The 21,094-nt window shown below is 43.5% G+C and overlaps 1 protein-coding gene across 1 annotated transcript in view; it reads right to left on the bottom strand.

Moving 5' to 3' along the window:
- The window catches only part of LOC141253083 (interferon-induced GTP-binding protein Mx2-like), a 70,605-nt gene that overhangs the window by 27,211 nt on the left and 22,300 nt on the right, over nt 1-21,094 (bottom strand). Inside the window, exons 10-12 of the mRNA XM_073670839.1 lie at nt 15,205-15,403; nt 12,793-12,871; nt 2,598-2,720 (exon numbers count right to left, since the gene is read on the bottom strand). Coding sequence (XP_073526940.1) covers nt 2,598-2,720; nt 12,793-12,871; nt 15,205-15,403 — 401 coding nt within the window. The remainder of the gene's footprint in view (nt 1-2,597; nt 2,721-12,792; nt 12,872-15,204; nt 15,404-21,094) is intronic.

Raw genomic sequence — 21,094 nt, 5'->3', positions numbered from 1 at the left:
TACACCTCAAATTATGTACGCATATGTGTAATATTAAATAATTACCATAGAAATGTACACCTCCTATAAGAGTCTAAGTGATAGTCCCTAAGCGTTAATAACTAACACATAATCACAATCTGTCATAAATCCAAGAAAAGAGGGGCAAATATTATTTACCAGCATTACCGGTCCAGAAAAGCGGGAGGCACCATGTGGTACAGCCCCGACGCGCGTTTCGGAAACTCATCCTTCGTCAGGGGGTGGCTAGTAGTGGGTGTAAGTAGCACTCACTAGAAATTGGGCTATCCTAAAGCTATAGAGAGAGCCACAGATACAAAATTAAAGATATCCAGTTCGTATTGCTGTTGATGCCCCATGTAAGGAGGTCCAATCCACCTATTAAAGTTTATATGCCTTAGAGAGAGGGCGAACATTGCCACCACAGAGGTGAGCCCTAAAGTCCAAATAGACCAAGTTTAGCCACCCACAAGAGGCAAGGAAAAAACCCATCTAGAGGGAGTCTGAACACTGATGCCTGCTGTGAACAGGTGTCCTATGTCACAGATTGCAAGAAGACTGAGTATAAGGGACTGTTACACAGTAACTGAGTGAGTGGAAACAAGAATGCGCAAGATTTCAAAACTACTTTAGCTATAGCAGTGCATTGCTGCAAAAAAGAAGTGACCATGAGAAAAGAGCAGAGACAAACACTTTGAGAAAGAGAGTGCTTTGCTGCAAGATAATGATACAATGGCTATGTTGGAGGAAAGGAGGAGCTGCTGAGGAGAATGCTAGCAGGGTGTGTAAAGTACCAGACCACTGTTGTTGTATTACCAACCACATACCTAACATCAAGTCACAGACTTGTAAGTTTGTTCGTAATCACCAAGCACATTGCTTCTTAGAAGACTCTGTAACTATCAAGCTCATTGCCCCATTCATGAGAAACGTTATGTTCTATTCATTGTGTTTGCTTATAAAGAGTATGTGTGTGTTATGCGTATAAATATATGTGTTATGTGTTAAATATGTATGTATCTAATGAAATATATATGTATGTAGCGCATATGAATATATTTCTTATGTGTATAATATGTAAGCAGATACTGCATGCCTGTGTAAAGTGTATTTACATATGTGTAATGTCTGTGAATGTGTTTATTGTGTATACATTTGTAATTCGAATGCATGTGTGTAATGTGTATGTATACAGGTGCATCTCACTAAATTAGAATATCATTAAAAAGTTAATTTATTTCAGTTCTTCAATACAAAAAGTGAAACTCTTATATTATATAGAGTCATTACACACAGAGGGATCTATTTTAAGTGTTTGTTTCTGTTAATGTTGATGAATATGGCTTACAGCCAATGAAAACCCAAAGGTCATTATCTCAGTAAATTAGAATACTTTATAACAGCTTGAAAAATGTTTTTAAAATCCGAAATGTTGTCCTACTGAAATGTATGTTCTGTAAATGTCCTCAATACTTGGTCGGGCTCCTTTTGCATCAATTACTGCATCAATGCGGCAATGTGGCATGGAGGCGATCAGCCTGTGGCCCTGCTGAGGTGTTATGGAAGCCCAGGTTGCTTTGATAGCAGCCTTCAGCTCGTCTGCATTGTTGGGTCTGGTGTCTCTCATCTTCCTCTTGACAATACCCCATAGATTCTCTATAATAGATTCTCTATAGGGTTAAGGTCAGGCGAGTTTGCGGGCCAAGTACAGTGATACTGTTGTTTTTAAACCAGGTATTGGTACTTTTGTCATTGTGGACAGGGGCCAAGTCCTGCTGGAGAATGACATTTCCATCTCCAAAACGCTTGTCGGCAGAGGGAAGCATGAAGTGCTGTAAAATGTCCTGATAGACGGCTGCGCTGACTTTGGTCTTGATAAAACACAGTGGACCTACACCAGCAGATGACATGGCTCCCCAAACCATCACTGATTGTGGAAACTTCACACTAGACCTCCAGCAGCTTGGATTGTGGCCTCTCCACTCCTCCTCCAGACTCTGGGACCTTGTGGAGTGAGTCAATGACTGCCTTCTGGACATCTGTCAAGTCAGCAGTCTTCCCCATGATTGTGGAGCCTATTGAAACAAACTAAGGGACATTTTTAAACGCTTAGGAAGCCTTTGCAGGTGTTTTTTGTTAATTATTGCAATTTACTGAGATAACGACTTTTGTGTTTTCATTGGCTGGGAGCCATAATCACCAACATTAACAGAAATAAACACTTGGAATAGATCCCTCAGTGTGTAATGACTCTATATAATAGATCCCTCTGTTTGTAATGACTCTATATAATATAGGAGTTTCACTTTTTGCATCGAAGAACTGAAATAAATTATCTTTTTGATGATATTCTAATTTAGTGAGATGCACCTGTATATGTGTGTATGCAATGTATGTACAGATGTAGAATTTCAAAACCTTATTAAATAAGCATACTTTGACTGTTTACTCAGTAAGAGAATACAAAGCGTTGCACCACGGTGCAATAACTGAACAGAATAGCTCGTCATCTCTACTGACCTGTATTATAATTCAGAGTTAGATTCACACATCCCCTGGTTGGTACTGTAAAACGTCAACAATCTTACAATACTTACAGATAATAAATATTGACGTTGTTCTTCAGGGGTATCAGGGACCCCATGTCCAATTAATTTCAGGTTATTTTCTGCTTCCCGTAGTTTACTTTTTATCTGATGTTCGATACCAGGAAGTGTCGTCTAATGTAAAAAATAAAAAATATAAGAATATGAATTATATGTTCAAGGAGATAAGCTGTTTCTTTCCTCTTACTGATCTCAGATCTGACTTGTTTCTGGCTGTATGGCAACTAGCTATAGCAAGAGACCCTCCTCCATGGCTCTGTCTGCAAGGAGGACAGAAATTAAAAGCTTTGCCTGCTTAGTGTGGCGCCCCTGCGGGTCCAGTTGCCACAGAGGTATTGCATGTCACCCAGAGGTGTGGTACCCCACTCTCAGGTAAGGATGGAGTACTGCCCGGGACCCACACACCCACATCCAATACACTCCACTTCAGTAGGGAAGGGCGAGATTGCTCCTAAGGGAGAGCACAGTCCCTTGTCCCTAGCCTGAGGGTGGAACTAGGTAGAGGAGGTGGGTGGAGGAAGAAGTTCAGTGGAGCACAGAGGGTAGGAGTATAAAAGACAGAGAGAAACATCTAGAAGGGTCCAGTCCAGCTCAGTAGAGCAGTGCAGATGGGTCCATGCTCCTGGCTCCAGTGCTTGGAGCAGGAGTTCAGTAGAGTGAGGGGAGTCGGGCCTAGTGAGAGAGGCCCAGGAGGAGAGTGAGGAAAGGAGAGAGGAGGAGTGAGGAGGGCTCCAGGAAGACAGAAGGGATCCCAGGGGCAGGGCGAGTGCAGAAGCCACCCATGCGCCCGAATTCACACTCACGTGGAGGGATCAGGCCACAGAAGGGGACCGGCCCCAAGACTAGTGGAGAACAACCAGGCTCAGCTAGCCAACCGGAGGCTGCAGCATTTTCAAGGTGTTGCAGCCAAAATCCACAATTACATCGCCGAAAAGGTGGCCGAATAGGGTCCAGGGGACAGAGAGCACGTCGCCTGACAAAGCCCGAGACCACTGGCTTGGGACACTGATTGTGAGGTGCAGGGCAGGAGGGTGAGAGCCAGCGCATTGAGATGACAAGGAAAGGTACATAGAACGGGGCCCCGTTTAAGTGCTCCTGAGATACCTGAGAGATTGCTGGACCCCTACTCCGGAGGATGCAGGACAACGTGGGCGGTTACACACTGGTAACTGTAACCTGGAGTCTTGAACAACTGTGAGTAAAATCTGAAAACTGCACCCCACTGTGTCCTTGAATAATTGCTGCGCCACCAGCCCTGCACTACACAGCACTGACAATATCTACCTCTTTATTCTTCATATACTGCCCTGGAGCTTAGCTCTGCCTGTGGAGAGCTGAACCAACTCTGCTGCGTCACCATCAGCTCCAGAGGATCTGCACCGCCGTGGTGGCCCCATATAGCCGCATACCACAGGTGGCGTCACGAACATTATCTCTAAAAATTTAATTGACCGCCCTGGGTCACGGACTGGGTCACTGCCACCGTGACATCCCCAGCACCGACCGGCCCGGCTACCGAGTACTCCACTGCCCAAGGGGGCGCATCATTAGCATAGCCATGCTTTTTAAAGGGGCTGTTCCGCCTTATTATTTTTATCATCCAACCTTGGAATGGTGAACGATAATAGAATCATGGGGTTTTGATACCCGGCACCCCTATTCATCAGCTGTTTTAAGCTTGGGCACCAATTGGATGTAAAAGGTGAACTGATCCAGGACAACACAGTTGATCCTAATTAACTTTTATACCGTGTTTTTTCATAGTCTTTACTTCTGCATTTACATCCATCATCAGAAATCCCCTTAACCCAAAATTGTCTAGAAATGTGTAGTTGAGTTGCAAACAGCAATTTTATCATGAGTTCTCCCACTCTTGAATTTACTTTTTTTTACTTATTTCGGCATTTAGATTTCCTTTAAAGCATAACTTCAAGGAAGTCTGTGCTATGGGTTAGTATCTCGCATGGAAGAGGGTATGATAAAATATAACTTTTATTATATATGTTTAAAATAAACCAAAAAGGCTCAAAAAGGATACCACAAGAGAGCAAGAAAAAAGAAAAATAATAAATGACACACATAAATAATCGTCACATACACAACAGGGGAGGGAGTACATGCCCTAACACTGTGGCCCCCTTTCAGTGTAATAATGACGTAACAAAAGCATATAAATGAGAAAGGAACAGTCTCACCATTCCTTGGAGTAAAGCCTTACTCATAACAGATAGGATCCCCACTCAGCTGGTATTTCATCCAGGAGAACGCACTCCACAGAGGAGGTAATAACAATGGGGGGGGGGGGGAGAAAACACCCACAATTCTCACTCCTATGTGCGATCTATCCTGAAAACTGCCTTGTATCTCCATGCAATGCTCTGCAGCCTATCACTGGTATATATTTCTCACTCCTCTACGTTGTTTAATCCATGATACTTTAAGGTCATCACACTTACTTTAAGAGTTTATGATCCATGTTGAGTTGCCAGTCTGTTTTTTGTTTTTGTTTTCTGCAGTTTTATTGTCTCTGTTGTCTTAAGCTAGTTGATTGATTGCTAATGAGTTAAATCTGTGTAGATCTAAGCAGATACGTCCCTATATATTGAGACATAGTCAAGGGGCAGCATTTATGCGGGGGCATTTATGCATATAGCATTTATGCATACTTTATCGAAGTGCCATAATTTATCGGCAGTTAGAAAATGGCAGTTGGACAGGGCAGGAGACAGGTAAGACATGCAAGACAATTAAACAAACTTGCTTCCAGGTCATCTGTTTTGCAAACAGTATTCACCATTTGTATCTCTGCCATTTATTTTCTGGCTGCTACAATCATCCACATTCACCGTTCTCCCACAAATTCGGCACACTTCATCCATATTAACCCCTCACTCCTCTCTTCTCCTATGTACAGCTGTCATGCTCTCTTCACAATGTTATACCACGCAGATCCATTCATTCCCACCATACAACACAGGAAACGCTCTCACAAATCACTCAACCATCTGCTCACTCTCTGTATCTTCCTTCTATTAGTCGCAGGTGATATTTCTCCCAACCCAGCACCCTCCAGTAATAATAACACTAACTCTTTCCCTGTTACATTCAGAAACCCTGCTAATCTCATTAATATTCCCTGCATATCTTCTGTCTCATTCAACTGTGCCCTTTGGAATGCGCGTTCAGCTTGTAATAAACTCTCTTACATCCATGACTTTTTCCTCTCTAATTCCCTCAACCTTCTGGCTCTCACTGAAACCTGGATCCAGCAGTCGGACACCACCGCCGCTGCAGCTCTCTCCTATGGTGGCCTACATTTCTCTCATACCCCGCGACCTGACAACAGATGAGGGGGAGGTGTTGGTCTGCTTCTTTCAACAAAATGTACTTTTCAGGTTATCCCCCCTGTACCCTCCCTTATCTTCCCGTCTTTTGAGGCCCACACAGTCAGACTCTACCGGCCCTTCTCCCTGCGAGTGGCGGTTGTCATTTGCCCTCCAGGTCCCCCCCATCAATTTCTGGATCACTTTGCTGCCTGGCTTCCAAATTTTCTATCCTGCGACATCCCCACGATAATCATGGGAGATTTTAACATCCCAATTGGCGATTCTCTTTCCCCATCTGCCACGCATCTTTTGTCACTAACCTCCTCCTTCGGCCTTTCACAGCTTGCTAATTCTCCTACACATGAGGACGGGAACACATTGGACCCGATCTTCTCCCGGCTTTGCTCAGTACATGACTTTACTAACTCTCCCCTTCCACTCTCTGACCATAATCTTCTTTCATTCTCTGTCAAGAACTGTGACTCTACTCAAGACACTCCCACCGTCCACACTTATAGAAATTTACGCGCCATTAACACCCAGAAATTTATAAAAAGGTTGCAATCATCATTGGCCCCAATCTCCTCCCTCTCATGTCCCGACTCTGCATTGAAGCATTATAACAAAATAATGCTATGCGCCCTGGATGAAGCCGCACCTCCTACACAAATTAAAATTCAGCATAGACGGCGACAACCCTGGCACACGCCTCAAACACGTCTTCTCCAGCGGTACTCCAGGTGCGCTGAACGGCTGTGGAGAAAATCAAATCTGCCCGAAGATTTCCTCCATTATAAATTTATGCTGAAAACATATAACTCTGCTCTTCACCTCTCCAAACAAACCTACTTTAACAACCTCAATCTCACTTTCCAATAATCCTAAAAGACTCTTTGACACGTTTCATTCTCTCCTCAATCAAACAACACAGGCCCCGATCACCGACCTCAGCGCTGACGATCTGGCCAATTATTTCAAAGAAAAAATTGACCATATCCGACAGGAAATTTTCTCCCAATCCCCAAATGTTATGCATGCTCCCCCCCGCCACATTGTATCTTGCTTACTTTCTGACTTCGAACCAGTCACGGAAGATGAAGTGATCAGGCTCCTTGCATCTTCTCGCCCTACCACCTGCACCAGTGACCCTATTCCCTCACATCTCCGTCAGTCCCTTGCTCCAGCTGTCACCACTCACCTAACTAAAATTTTCAACCTTTCCCTCTCATCTGGTATCTTTCCCTCTTCTTTTAAACACACCAGCATACAACCATTACTTAAAAAAACATCCATTGACCAGAACTGCATGGCCAACTACAGACCTGTTTCCAATCTTCCCTTTATCTCTAAACTCCTGGAACGCCAGGTCCACTCCCGTCTCATCCGCTATCTCTCAGACAACTCTCTTCTTGACCCTTTACAATCTGGTTTCCGCTCTTTACATTCTACTGAAACTGCCCTCACTAAAGTCTCTAATGATCTACTAACAGCTAAATCTAATGGTCACTACTCCCTGCTGATTCTCCTGGATCTCTCTGCAGCATTCGACACTGTGGATCACCAGCTCCTCCTCACTATGCTCCACTCTATAGGCCTCAAGGTCACTGCTCTCTCCTGGTTCTCCTCCTATCTCTCTGACCACTCCTTCTCTGTGTCTTTTGCCGGCTCCTCCTCCTCCCTACTTCCCCTTACTGTCGGGGGTCCTCAAGGATCTGTCCTAGGCCCCCTTCTTTTATCCTTATACACCTCTCCTATTGGACAAACAATCAGCAGATTCGGTTTTCAGTACCATCTCTATGCTGATGACACCCAATTATACACCTCTGCTCCGGACATCACCCCTGCATTACTACAAAAGACCAGTGATTGTCTTTCTGCTGTGTCTAACATTATGTCCTCCCTCTACCTAAAACTGAATCTGTCAAAAACTGAACTCCTCGTCTTTCCTCCCTCCACTAACCTACCTCTGCCCGATATTGCCATTTTCGTTTGTGGCTCAACCATTTCTCCCCAGCAACAAGCCCGCTGTCTTGGGGTCATTTTTGATTCAGATCTTTCTTTCACTCCTCACATCAAATCACTTGCTCGTTCATGTCATCTACACCTCAAAAACATCTCAAGAATCAGGACTTTTCTCACCTTTGACTTGGCAAAAACTCTTACTGTAGCTCTTATTCATTCTCGTCTTGACTATTGCAATGCTCTACTAATCGGTCTCCCTCTTACTAAACTCTCCCCTCTCCAATCCGTCCTTAACGCAGCAGCCAGGATCATATTCCTCGCCAACCGCTACACCGATGCCTCTTCCCTGTGCCAGTCATTGCATTGGTTACCCATCCAATATAGAGTTCAATTTAAACTTATCACGCTTACCCACAAAGCGCTCCATGCTTCAGTACCCCCCTACATCTCCTCTCTTGTCTCAGTCTACCACCCTACACGTGCCCTCCGCTCTGCAAATGACTTAAAACTAAAATCCTCCATAATCTGAACTTCCCACTCCCGTCTCCAAGATTTCTCGCGTGCTGCGCCAATTCTTTGGAATGCACTACCCAGGATAGTTCGATTAATTCCCAATACCCACAGTTTCAAGCGAACTCTAAAAACACATTTCTTTAGACTGGCGTATCGCCTAAACACACTCTGTCCGTCCCAGTTTTCCCCCATATTAAAATCTTCTTCAACTTCAGGTTCATACCAACCATGCACTTAATAGCCTCTGTCAGGATTGCACACATACTGGCTGGCGACTAGTCCATGTATTATTATTTATCCTATTTAGTATATCAAGGCTGCATTATACAATATATGTACTTTTTACCTTTTGTGTCTCCCCCATTGCCTCATAGACTGTAAGCTTGCGAGCAGGGCCCTCACTCCTTTCGATATGAGATATGCTTATTCTGTATTGTCTGTATATGTCCCCCCTAAAATTTGTAAAGTGCTGCGGAATATGTTGGCGCTATAAAAATAAAAACTATTATTATAACTATTATTACCCCAAAAAAATCTCATGTATAATATAAAAGGACTGGGGATCTATTGCACATGTCCCAAGAATACTCCCATTCCCTACGTGTTTCGTTGATTAACTCATCAGGGGAGTGTGAAGGGGGAGGGGACAGCCATACTGGCTCTAAACAGATAAGGGTTCCTAAAAAAAATGATGAGGAACTACATGGTAGGTACTGTCGTCAGTGCGGAAGCGAGTGCTGTACAATCCTATGACACTCGCACCCCTCAATGAAGACGGTAGTATGAGATTGAGAATGAGAAGTGTGCTACTTAGTTTAGTCTAGCCTGTAGTACAGACTTTGCGCGGTCCGTGCTATAGTGGAGTCACATGTCACACCACGGGAATGACGCCGGCACCGGAAGTGAGTACAAGCTTTTTTATTTTATCGGGGTCAAGCGAAGGGTATGAGAAGGAGTTGTCTAAGTAGTGGACAACTTCTTTAACTTTTCAGAATAGGCTGTAGTGTGTGTACATAAGTAAGAACATTATTTTTGGCCATTATCTCTCTTGCATCCTGCATTTTTTACCAGTCGTCCCCTCTGTAGGGGCTATCTCTAATTTACAGTTGCTATGATGTCTCCTATACACAGCACACACAGAAATGAGGGATTCCTGCTCTTCTGTCTCTATGTAGCACATGTTCAGAAACAGCAGCACCGTAAAGGATATTAAACAGCAGTACTGAGCAGTGTAGCTGTGAATTAAATTCTTGGATAAAATAGAAAACATACTTAGGGTGTGTTCTCACGTTCAGGATTTGCTGCGGTTTTGATGCTGCGTGTTATGCAGCGTCAAACCCACAGCGGCCAGATGTTACAGTATAGTGGATGGATTTCTATGCGCCTCTGTGCACCTGCGGATCACTCGCGGAAACTGACATGCGGCACGCCTTTCAGATCCGCAGCATGTCAACTTCTCTTGCGGGTACGCATGTGGATTTGCCCCGTAGACTTACACCAATGAGGAAAGCCACATGTGAACAAAAGTAAAATCGCGGGCGCTCATTTGCATTATAAGTGTGGAAGTGGTGCAGCTGTTCTGCAGCGTCGGGGCCTCAGCGGCTCCTCATCGTGGGCACATTCCCTAAGAGACATCAACAACAGAGCGATTGAGAATACGTGTTCTACAGCCACATGGTTCTGTGGTTGATTGGAGGTATTTTCTTCAAAATTATGTTGGCAAGGTTTTGTCTGCAGGAGGCAGTCGTGGTGCAAGATCCTAACTCAATATCTCAGGCAGAGGAACAAATGTTTCTTGAGCTCCTTATGCTCGCCAGAGGGGTTATACTGTCAAAACCAGCACTGCCTACAATGTTACTCCCCACCCGCCTCCAGAACCATTCTCTCATGTCCTCATGGAGGTCGTGCTGTGTCGATGATGAACAAGGTGCTTTTTTAATGTCACAGCTTAGAAGCCCATGAGCATTATGCTTCTATGACCACTCCACCCTTCTTCAGCTTAGATTGTTTTTTTGGGCTTTACTTTGTTGCCTCACAGCTATGTCTTCCATTTGCTACCTCTATGGTGAGGTTTTTTATATAATTCTTAATTTTTTACTTCGTTAAGTGCCTGAGTTACAGTTCAGTTCAGTCCCTGCTTCTCGTCAGTTATATTTCTTTCTTCAGAACTGCCAACTTTGAAAGATAAGAAAGAGGGACACATACTGCGGTGCACAAAAATGTTTTATTTTATCTCAAGCCAGAACCCAAACCTTACCCAGTCCTTTACAGTATATGTGCCCATACAAATATATTGCCCCTAGTGAAGCTCATTAATGCTTACATACAGTATGATGCCCCCACAATCCCCTATACAGTATGATGCCCCCAGTGTCTCCCACACACAGTATAATGGTCTACATCCCCTTCTTACAGTATGACCCCCCACAGTGCCAGCACACACAGTAATATGTCCCACAGTATTTTCTTCCACATACAGGATAATGCACCCACAGTAGATTCCTCTAAAAATGTATGATACTGCCACAGTACATTGCACCTGACCCACAGTATGATGCCCCCAGTACATTCCCCCATACACAGTATAATGCCCCCACAGCCCCACCCACAAATAGTATAAGTTCCCCACAGTCACACCCCAGATAAAATAATGTACCCTTTGCTCCCATATTCACTTTGATGGCCCCCACAGACCCCCACACAGTATGGTGCCCCCAGAACACCCCTATCTCACAGTATGAGTCCCCTAGAGTCACCCCTACACATAGTACAATTCCCCCATAGCTTCCCTCCATACCGTATGATGCTTCCACAGGCCCCCAAACAGTCTGATGCCCACAAATATCCCCTCATGCAGTATGATGCCCTCCAAACTCACACACAATATGATACCCCACACATACTAGAATGCCCACACACACACACCGTATGTGACATATGACACATAGTGTGATACCCGCACAATTCCCCCCAAACAGTATGATGGCCCCCTACACATTATGATGACCCTACAGCCCCTGAAACACAATATGACTGCCCTCATAGTCCACCACAAAGTATGATAGACACAACAACCCCCACCACACAGTTTGATGCCCCTCACAGACCCCCTTACACATTATGATGTTACTACATTCACCACACACAGTATGATGCCCCACACAGACACACAGTATGATGTGCCCACAGCTTCACACACAACTGACACACACCTTGCCTGTGTCATGCTCCTTGTTTACCAGTCACATGACCCGAGAATGTCATGAAAACTAAAGGTCCTCTGAGGACCTTCAGTCACTACATAAACTGAGCAATGAACTGGGGATCTGATGACGTTCTCTGCGCCACCATTGTTTTCAACTGTATCTGTGACCTTAGGGCATAGATACAGCTGAAATCAGGACATACCCCAACAGCTCCCCAAATTCAGCACGGTCTCATTGGATCTGAGATAATTGAGGAGTATGTTTTATTGATTGCTTGTGAATGACCTATCTCTGCTCCTGGACTCTGATGTTGTCTTGCCCCTTAGATTATCTGCCTAATACGTGTAGTTCAATCCAGAATACGCTCTTGTCTCATCCTTTAGATATGACTGGTAGTCCTACTCAACTGGCCCTGTCCTCTGGCTCTATCTGATCACCCCTGTGGTCCTGTCCTCTAGGCTAGATGTCTTATTCTTGTTGCTTCAGTATCCTGTAGCCAATTTTTGGAGAGTCTGTGGACTCTGATGTTGGGATACCCTGCAGTAAAGTCCAAACATCCAAATTTGCACCCAAGTTTAGTGAGTAACAAACCAGATGGAGCAACAAGAATTCCACACTCCAAGCCTCTTATTATTTGTATCTAAAAAGCAAGCTATTGACTTCTAAATCAAGTCTTAAAGGGGTTGTCTTCGCTATTCCTGCAGGATCTATAATACATGTGCACACACTTATGACTCATCTGGTTGCCAATTCAACTGTGAATGGTTCTGTCCAATGGCACATTGTTATGGGCATACAATCCCAGTGGCCAGCAGTGATGGAATGACCGAGACTCAATCAGAAACCGTGTATGATAATATCCTTTATAGTATACATCTTCTGCTATGAAACTTTTGATGAGAAAGGGCTCAGCCCTCGTCTGCTTCACCTGTCTTCCTTGACACTGTTATAGAGACTACATGCGGACACCACTAGGGGGCGCTCACTGCATACAGATTCTTAAAGCTACGATTGAGTTTAAAACTACCTGTATACATCCATACACAGATAGCTCCCTCTAGTGGTTACTCCATGCAGTCAGGATTATATAATTTGTGCAGTGGGAAAACCAGAACCTCCATATTCTGTTTATATACGTATATATTATAAAAGTCATAACTAATACTCCATGTTACTTACAGCGATGTGATTCACTAGTTCTTTGGTAAGTTTTTCAGCTAAGCAGGGGATGGTAGCCTGTTTACCTTTCAAAAGAACTCTAAAAGTAAAAAAAAAAATAATAAAGTAATACTGTAACAAAGTTCTGCTTTTTAAGATTCTAAACCTATTTTAAAGTGGCCAGCAAATTTATACAACTTCTGACCCATAAACTAACAAATCACTCCATTGTTAAGATAAAGTGTCTCTTATTAATTCAGATTTTCCAAACAAGTCTAAAGTTTTTGGAGTGAGCTAAACATTTAGGCTTGAGGCTCAGCAGCATTAGAAGGAGAGCTGGAACCCTCCACCTGTATACTTCAGTATATATCTTCATGGAAACTAAAAATCTATTTTTCATATTCCATGAATCCCTGACTTCACTTATAGAGTAAAATGATAAAATTCTGTCCTCCCACAGTCCCACTAGGGGGAGCTAATAATATACAGATTTGCACAGCTCCAATTGGGTCCAGTGGAAGTTGCATAAATCTAAATGAAGCCAGAACTTTATCATTTTAAAGATTATTTTCCAAGATGTTCAATTACATCTTTTTTTATGTATTTTAAAATTTTTATTTATTTTTTTCTTGATATTTTTCAGTTATTTTTTTCCTTATTTTTAAACTAGTATGGGATTTGAACGAGCTAATATTTAATTGCTACATATATTTTATATTGTATTAATTTAATTTAATTATTAACTGCAGATGTATGAGCAATGGTAGCATTGAAAAGTACAGTTTACCCGCACCCCATTGAAAAAAATAAAAAGCTCTCGTAATATGGCAATTGAATATTTTTTGGTAGAATTGCTGTTTTTTTTAACTTCCATCCCACTTTGATTTTTTTCTCCTCTTTTTTTCACTAGCTCAAATGCATAGTGTCATTAAAAACCACAACTTGTCCAGCAAAAGAAATGTTCTTAATCAGCTATGTCGACCAAAAAAAAAGGTAAGACCCCTGTAAGCCAAGGGGGAAAAACAAAAACAAAAAATTAAAAAATGTCTGCATCTCTAAGGGTTAAAGCATTACTGCCGATGTTGACAGGCAATATATTAGACCTAGCTTTTGACATGGCCTTGTAATCAGATCAGATCAGACTAGGGGGCTTTGTTAGGTCATCGCCTACCAATGCCAAGAATCTCCTCTTTAAATTGTATTGTGAAGACCAGTGGACTGACAGAGAGTATCCGTAGGTCATTCTGGACCATGGACTATAAAGGGATAAATTATCGGAGGTCAATCTTATTGGTCTCTGATCAGTACATGTCCAATGCTACTAAAAGATTGCGAGCATCGAGATTGCAAAGAGATCTGAAGCATCACAAGAATTACTCTTAATGGTTACAATAAAAAAACTCAAAAAGGTAATTTAGGGGATAAGCTCCTTCACTGCCACCTAATAACCTTATACTGTGGACTGTGTTGAGAGACTGCTCCTGTTTCACTAAAATACTAATTTCTGATGTGTAACCACAATGATCTGCGCCTCATTTGTGATGTGTAACCAGGAAGATCTGCGCCTCATTTGTGATGTGTAACCACCAAGCTTCTAGCCTCATCTCAGATGTGTAACTACCAAGCTCTGTGACTCATTTCTGACGTGTAACCACCAAGTGTGGTGCTTCATTTTCTAATGTGTAATATCCAAACTCTGTTCCTTATTTCTGATGTGAAACTACCAGGCTCTGAGCCTCAGTTCGATGCGTAACCACCAAACTCTGTGCTCATTTCTGATGTGTAACCACCAAACACTGTACCTCATTTCTGATATTTAACCACCAAGTTCTGTTCAACATTTTGGATATGTAACCATTAAGCCCTCAGCCTCATTTCTGGTGTTTAAGCTCCAAGAGCTGTGACTTATTTCCGATGTGTAACAACCAAGTTCCATGCCTCATTTCTGAGGTGTAACCACCAAGTTCTGCGTCTTATTTCTGATATATAACCACTAAATTCTGTGCAACATTTAGGATATGTAACCACCAAACTCATTTGTGCTCATTTCTGATGTGTAACCACCAAGCTCTGTGCTCATTTCTGATGTGTAACAACCAAGCTCTGTGCTCATTTCTGATATGGAACCACCAAGCTCTGTGCTCATTTCTGATATGGAACCACCAAGCGCTGTGCTCATTTCTGATGTGTAACCACCAAGCTCTGTGCTCATTTCTGATATGTAACCACCAGTTATGTGTATCAATCCAGAAATTCATCACCCAACCATGTTTTTCCATTTGTTGTTCATTTCCTACGGCTTTGGGAGACCATTCTAACAAAAATCGATTATTCAAAGTGGTGGACCCCTCAATACACAGAGAAACATTGCATAAGAAAAGTAATATATTATTATATAATATGGAACTGTAGCGGAATGAAAATTTGCTTTACCTGTAGTGTTCATGGTTTTCAAAAAATATTTTCTCATTAACTAAAGCATCTTCCAGGACAAGATTATTCTGTACTTCCACCTGGCTGCGACATTTTACCATCACGTAACCTTTCCTTAGGTTGTACACACGATTTTGAGCTACACTTACAACATCATTTTCTGCTCCTTTGTCAACCAAGTCTGCCTTAGTCAGGACTCCTAAATGGAAAGTGAGATATTTTAAAACCATAAAACAAAAAAGTTTTTCAGTTGAAGGAAAGAAATTAGATCATAAACTGTGATATCCCCATTACATTGATTTAGACCAGGGGTCCTCAAACTACAGCCCGCGGGCCACATGCGGTCCGCAGAGGACTTTTATCCGGCCCGCTGGGCTATGAGCGGAGGAGAGGAGAGCAGTGCCATTGCCCGCCCTTCTCCCCCGCTTGCTCAGGGCCCCGGCAGGCGGATACTTACCTCTCCCCGTGCCACTGCAGATCCGCTGTCTTCCGTGCTCTGCGCTTCCTGTGACGTCTCAGGTCAGAGGGCGCGGTGACGTCTTTACACCGCGCCCTCCCGAGTGCCGTCACAGGAAGCGCAGAGCTGGACAACGCCGCCGCAACGCTGGAGTCCAGACCAGAGTAGAGCAGCAGCAGCAAGTGAGAAGTGAGGTGAGTATTGGATTTTTTTTAATTTTTTTTTTAATGTATGGAGGCATGGGACATTATATGGGGGGGTGACATCCTGCAAGGGGTATAATATGGGGGGGTGACATCCTGCATGGGGCATGATATGGGGAGTGACATCCTGCATGGGGCATTATATGGGGGGGTGACATGCTGCATGTGGCATTATATGGGAGGTGACATCCTGCATGGGGCATTATATGGGGGGGTGATGACGCGCCCCCTGGGCCAGTGCTGTTTGGGGGGATACCCGGAGCCGGATCAGATGGGGGTTGTAGTCTCCGAGTGGCGGTGACCCGGTCCGTGCCCAGGGTGTCAAGCTCAGTGTGTGGCAGTCCTACAGATGTTGCTGGATGTTCTTTAGTGTCGACTACGCCACCCGTTGATTTGCGGTCAATACGGCCGCCGCTGCAGCAGGGTCCGCTGAGGCTGGTGGTGTGTGTGCAGCTTCTGATAGTATAACCCCCAACGGGAGGGGTATAGCCTCAGGGGGTCAGTTGTGGAGGATGGTGGTTGTGAAGGTGCAGGATGAATCAGCAAGAAGACTCAGAGTCGGGCTGTGCAGTTCAGGGGTTTTTACTTACGGGTGTTCTTATGGTCACTCTGGCCTGAAGCGACCACCCGAGCCGTGCTGCGTCCACCAGGTCCTGGACTCGGCCAACCCCCAAGTAATTCTGGAGCGTGGTCCTGAGCTCCTGTCTGACTTTCCCTCTCTTCTGGCCGTTCTCACCAGGGATCCACCTATGTCCGGCTCCCTCGGGTCTCTTGGTGGGTACACCTCCTCTGGGTTCCCTGACCCTATACTTGGTCTGCCTTCCTGGTGGATTTGGTGAGGGTCGTGGCAGATCCTGCCCACGACCTCCGGTCTCTGGCTAAGGTGTGCTTTTCTCTCTGCCAGCTTGGGATCCGGTACCCTAGGTGCCAACCCTTCACCCTGTTGCTTGTATTCTGGGGTCTTGGGGTTCCTTCTCCTTCTCTCTGGGTCCTTCTGACTCCTCTCTCTCTCTTGGCCTTGGAGCTGGGCTCAGCCGGAACCACAACTCCCTGTCAGCCCTTCTGGCTGAGCTTCTCTGCTCTGCTCCTCAGGTTACACTCTGACAGACTGACCCTGATCTAAGATGGTTCCCACCTTATTTACTCCCTCTATGTGTGAGCTCAGGTGACCAGCACCCAATGAGCTCCTAGCATTACCCAGACTGCTCCCCCTATCTGCCCCTACACTACTGGGATGTTCCACCCCCCTCCCACTCCAGCCAGGGACAGACACTATCGTACCTGCACATAAACTGGTGGGAGTACCGTCGATCTGTCCCCCGGAAATGGGATGTATGTAGTGTATGCAGCTAACTGAGCTCAGTTCCACACTCCATCCTTACCCGGGAGTGGAATATCACACCTCTGGCTTGAGGTGTAATACCCCTGTAGCAGCCGAATCCTCAGGGTGCTACAGTGACATGCTGCATGTGGCATTATATGGGGGGGTGACATGCTGCATGTGGCATTATATGGGGGGGTGACATGCTGCATGGGGCATTATATGGGGGGGTGATATGCTGCATGGGGCATTATATGAGGGGGTGACATGCTGCATGGGGCATTATAAAGAGGGGGGGTGACATCCTGCATGGGGCATTATATGGGAGGGGGTGACATGCTGCATGGGGCATTATATGGGGGGGTGACATGCTGCATGGGGCATTATACGGGGGGGTGACATGCTGCTTGGGGCATTATAAAGACAGGGGAGTGATATCCTGCATGGGGCATTATATGGTGGGGTGACATGCTGCATGTGGCATTATATGGGGGGGTGACATGCTGCATGGGGCATTACATGGGGGGGTGACATGCTGCATGGGGCATAATATGCGGGGGGTGACATGCTGCATGGGGCATTATATGGGGGGGTGACATGCTGCATGGGGCATTATATGGGGGGTGGCATCCCGCATGGGGCATTATAAGGGGTGGAACAACCTGCCTATTGGGGACATTTACCTGCCTATTGGGGACATTTACCTGCCTATTGAGGACCTATGCTGCCTATTGGGTACAGTTACCTACCTATTGAAATACCGGTTGATTTAACTTTACTTGGTCTTCATTTTAAATATTGTATTTGTTCCTGTATTGTTTTTTTTTACTACAAAATAAGATATGTGCAGTGTGCATAGGAATTTGTTCATAGTTTTTTTAAAAAACTATATTCCGGCCCTCCAATGGTCTGAGGGACCGTGAACTGGCCCCCTGTTTAAAAAGTTTGAGGACCCCTGCTTTAGACTATTATGAGATATTTACCAATTCCGAGGTCGGTGGAGACCTCAGGGCACAGTATTTGATGGGGGCGTTCTCCCCATATAATGTGTGCCAAAAGCCAGCCACAAACTTTAGATATATTCTGCTATATGTCCCTAACTCCATTTTTCCAATATAAAAATATTTATTTCAGTAAATTGTAGCCAGAAACCTCTTGTAGCAGCTTGTGTCCTGCAGGAAGTATTGGGCATGTTGAAATACAACATGCTCAATCTTTGTCTCCACAACATCTGTAAATGGGACAGAGTTGGAGAAAGACAATACACCTTCAGTACCTGTCCAAAACTCTGAAATTGTCAAGTTCAAAAGATTTTTTTACTTATACGGATACCAATATGCAAATTAAGGGATTGATGCACTTTGGGCAAGATCCGCTGACTTGCTAAAATAATTTTTACATCTGTTGTTTATTACTAATCATTGCCTGCTGTCTGCTGCAACGGGGATCAGGAATGTTGGATTTTAACCTGCTCAGGACCAGGCTAATTTTCTCCCTTCATGACCTGGCATGTTTTATCATACTTGCGTCTTTAATGACTTTAAAATATTTCTCATGTGAATATGCAAATAATTTTTGTGATACATGGGACATAATGTTATTTTTTTATGTCCACAAAGAATTTTAAATTGTTTTCCCCTTTCTGCATAAATTATTTTTATACGGTGGCATATAAAAGTTTGGGCACCCCTGGTCAAAATTACTGTGTTATTGCGAACAGTTAAGCAAGATGAAGATGAAATGATCTCTAAAAGGCCTAAAATTAAAAAAAAGAAAAAAGTTGCTAAAAGGAAAATAGAGCCCATAAATGGTGCAATAGATCACATTAGACCTGTTAATTTTTAAAAATGCAATCTTTATTTTTAAAGTAACTAAAAACAGGTTTTAGTATGAATATATTATCCAAAAAGTACATAGAATAAACAGGTGGGCAACAACACAAAAGAAAGGGCGATCACATCAGCAAAGCTATGGCTAAGTGTACAACATGACACACTAAAAATGGCATCCAACAAGGTAGGGATGGTCTACACCAGTTAAATCCCAACAGCAACAGTATGAATAATCAGTGACATAAAACAGACAGGGAAAGAGAAAACCCCAAGGAGAAGCCTATGCGAAACGCGCGTCGGGGCAGTAGTGTGACTCATATGCAGTGTCTCAGCATATGGGTAATGCATCCATTATTTAAATTGTACTTTGTGCCTTTTCAGGCTATACACACATGCACATGACACTGTACTTTCCCAAGCTAGCATTTACTACCTCAGCTCATATCACTGAAATGATATTAGGAACTGCCCTTGAGGTTTTTTCTTTCCCTGTCTGTTTTATGTCAGTGATTATTCAGACTGTAGCTGTTGGGATTTAACTATTGTAGACCATCTCTACCTTGATGGATGGCATTTTTAGTGTGTCATGTTGTACACTTAGCCATAGCGTTGCTGATGTGATCGCCCTTTCTTTTATTTTGTTGCCCACCAGTTTATCCTATGTACTTTTTGTACTTTTTGTATAATATATTCATGCTAAAACCTGTTTTTAATGATTTAAAAATAAAGATTGCATTTTTTAAAATTAACAGGTCTATGTGATCTATTGCACCCTTTATGGGATCTATGCGCCGTAGTTTCTCATATATGCACTATAGTTTTGGGAGTGCCTCCTGTTGAGGACCATGGTCTTTTTATAGTTCATTTTGCTGGCTATGTTTTGATAAAAAGGAAAATAGGCTGATGCAAAAATTTTGGCGCCCTTGTAGATTTGTGTGCTGAAATAACTGACCAAGGTTTCAGACATTAATTAGCCTGTTTGGGTTATGGCTTGTTCACTGTCATTATTAGGAAAGGCCAGGTGATGGAAATTTCCCAGTTTTATTAAAAAACAGCCTCCTCTAACCTTGGCCAAAAAAATTGCAGCCGTGGGTTCTTCTAAGCAGCTTCCTAGCACTTTGAACATGAAAATGGTGGAGGCCCAGAAAGCAGAAGAAGATCTTAAGAAGACAGCAAAGCATTTTCAAGTTGCCTTTTTCTCAGTACAAAAGTAATTAAGAAATGTCAGTTACAGTGGAGGTCAAGAAAAGGTCTGGAAGACCAATCAAAATGAATGAGAGCTGCTCGTAGGGTTGCTAAAGAGGCAAATCAAAACCCCCGCTTGACTGCAATAGACCTTCAGAAAGATTTAGCAGACTATGGCATTGTGGAACATTGCTCTACTGTTCAGAGACACCTGCACAAATATGGCCTTCATGGAAGAATCATCAGAATCATCAGAAGAAAACCTCTCCTGTGTCCTCAATATAAAGTTCAGAGTCAGAAATATGCAAAAGAACATCTAAACAAGCCTGATGCATTTTGGAAACAAGTCCTGTGGACCAATGAGGTTAAAATAGAATTCTTTGGCTACAATGATCAAAGGTATGTGTGGAGAAGAAAGGGCACAGAATTTCAGGAAAAGAACATCTTGCCAACCATTAAGCATGGGGGTGGATCAATCATGCTTTGGGGTTGGGCTGCAGCCAATGGCTCGGGGAACATTTCACTGGCCGAGGGAAGAATGGATTCAATTAAATTTCAACAAATTCTTGATGCAAATCCCTGAAACTAGAATTGAAAGACTCTTGTCTGGCTACAAAAAGTGTTTACAAGCTGTGATACTTGTAAAATGGGGTACTACTAGGTACTAACAGTGCAGAGTGCCCAAAATTTTGCATTTGCCCTTTTTCTTTTTGTAATTTTTAAAATGTAAAATATGAAAATATTTTTTTTTGCCTAAATACGAAGGAAATTTGTCATCTTTAATGTTAGGCCTTTTAGAGATTATTTCATTTTCAACTTGCTTAACTGTTCTCAATAACAGTAATTTTGACCAGGGGTGTCAAAACTTTTATTTGTCACTATATATTAGACT

Source organism: Phyllobates terribilis, unplaced genomic scaffold (genome assembly GCF_046119375.1).
Source record: "Phyllobates terribilis strain yellow unplaced genomic scaffold, ASM4611937v1 Scaffold_2__4_contigs__length_985480577, whole genome shotgun sequence".
NCBI classification, from domain to species: Eukaryota; Metazoa; Chordata; class Amphibia; order Anura; family Dendrobatidae; genus Phyllobates; species Phyllobates terribilis.
Note: the sequence above shows the minus strand (reverse complement) of the source record. Positions and strands in the feature narration are given on the sequence as shown.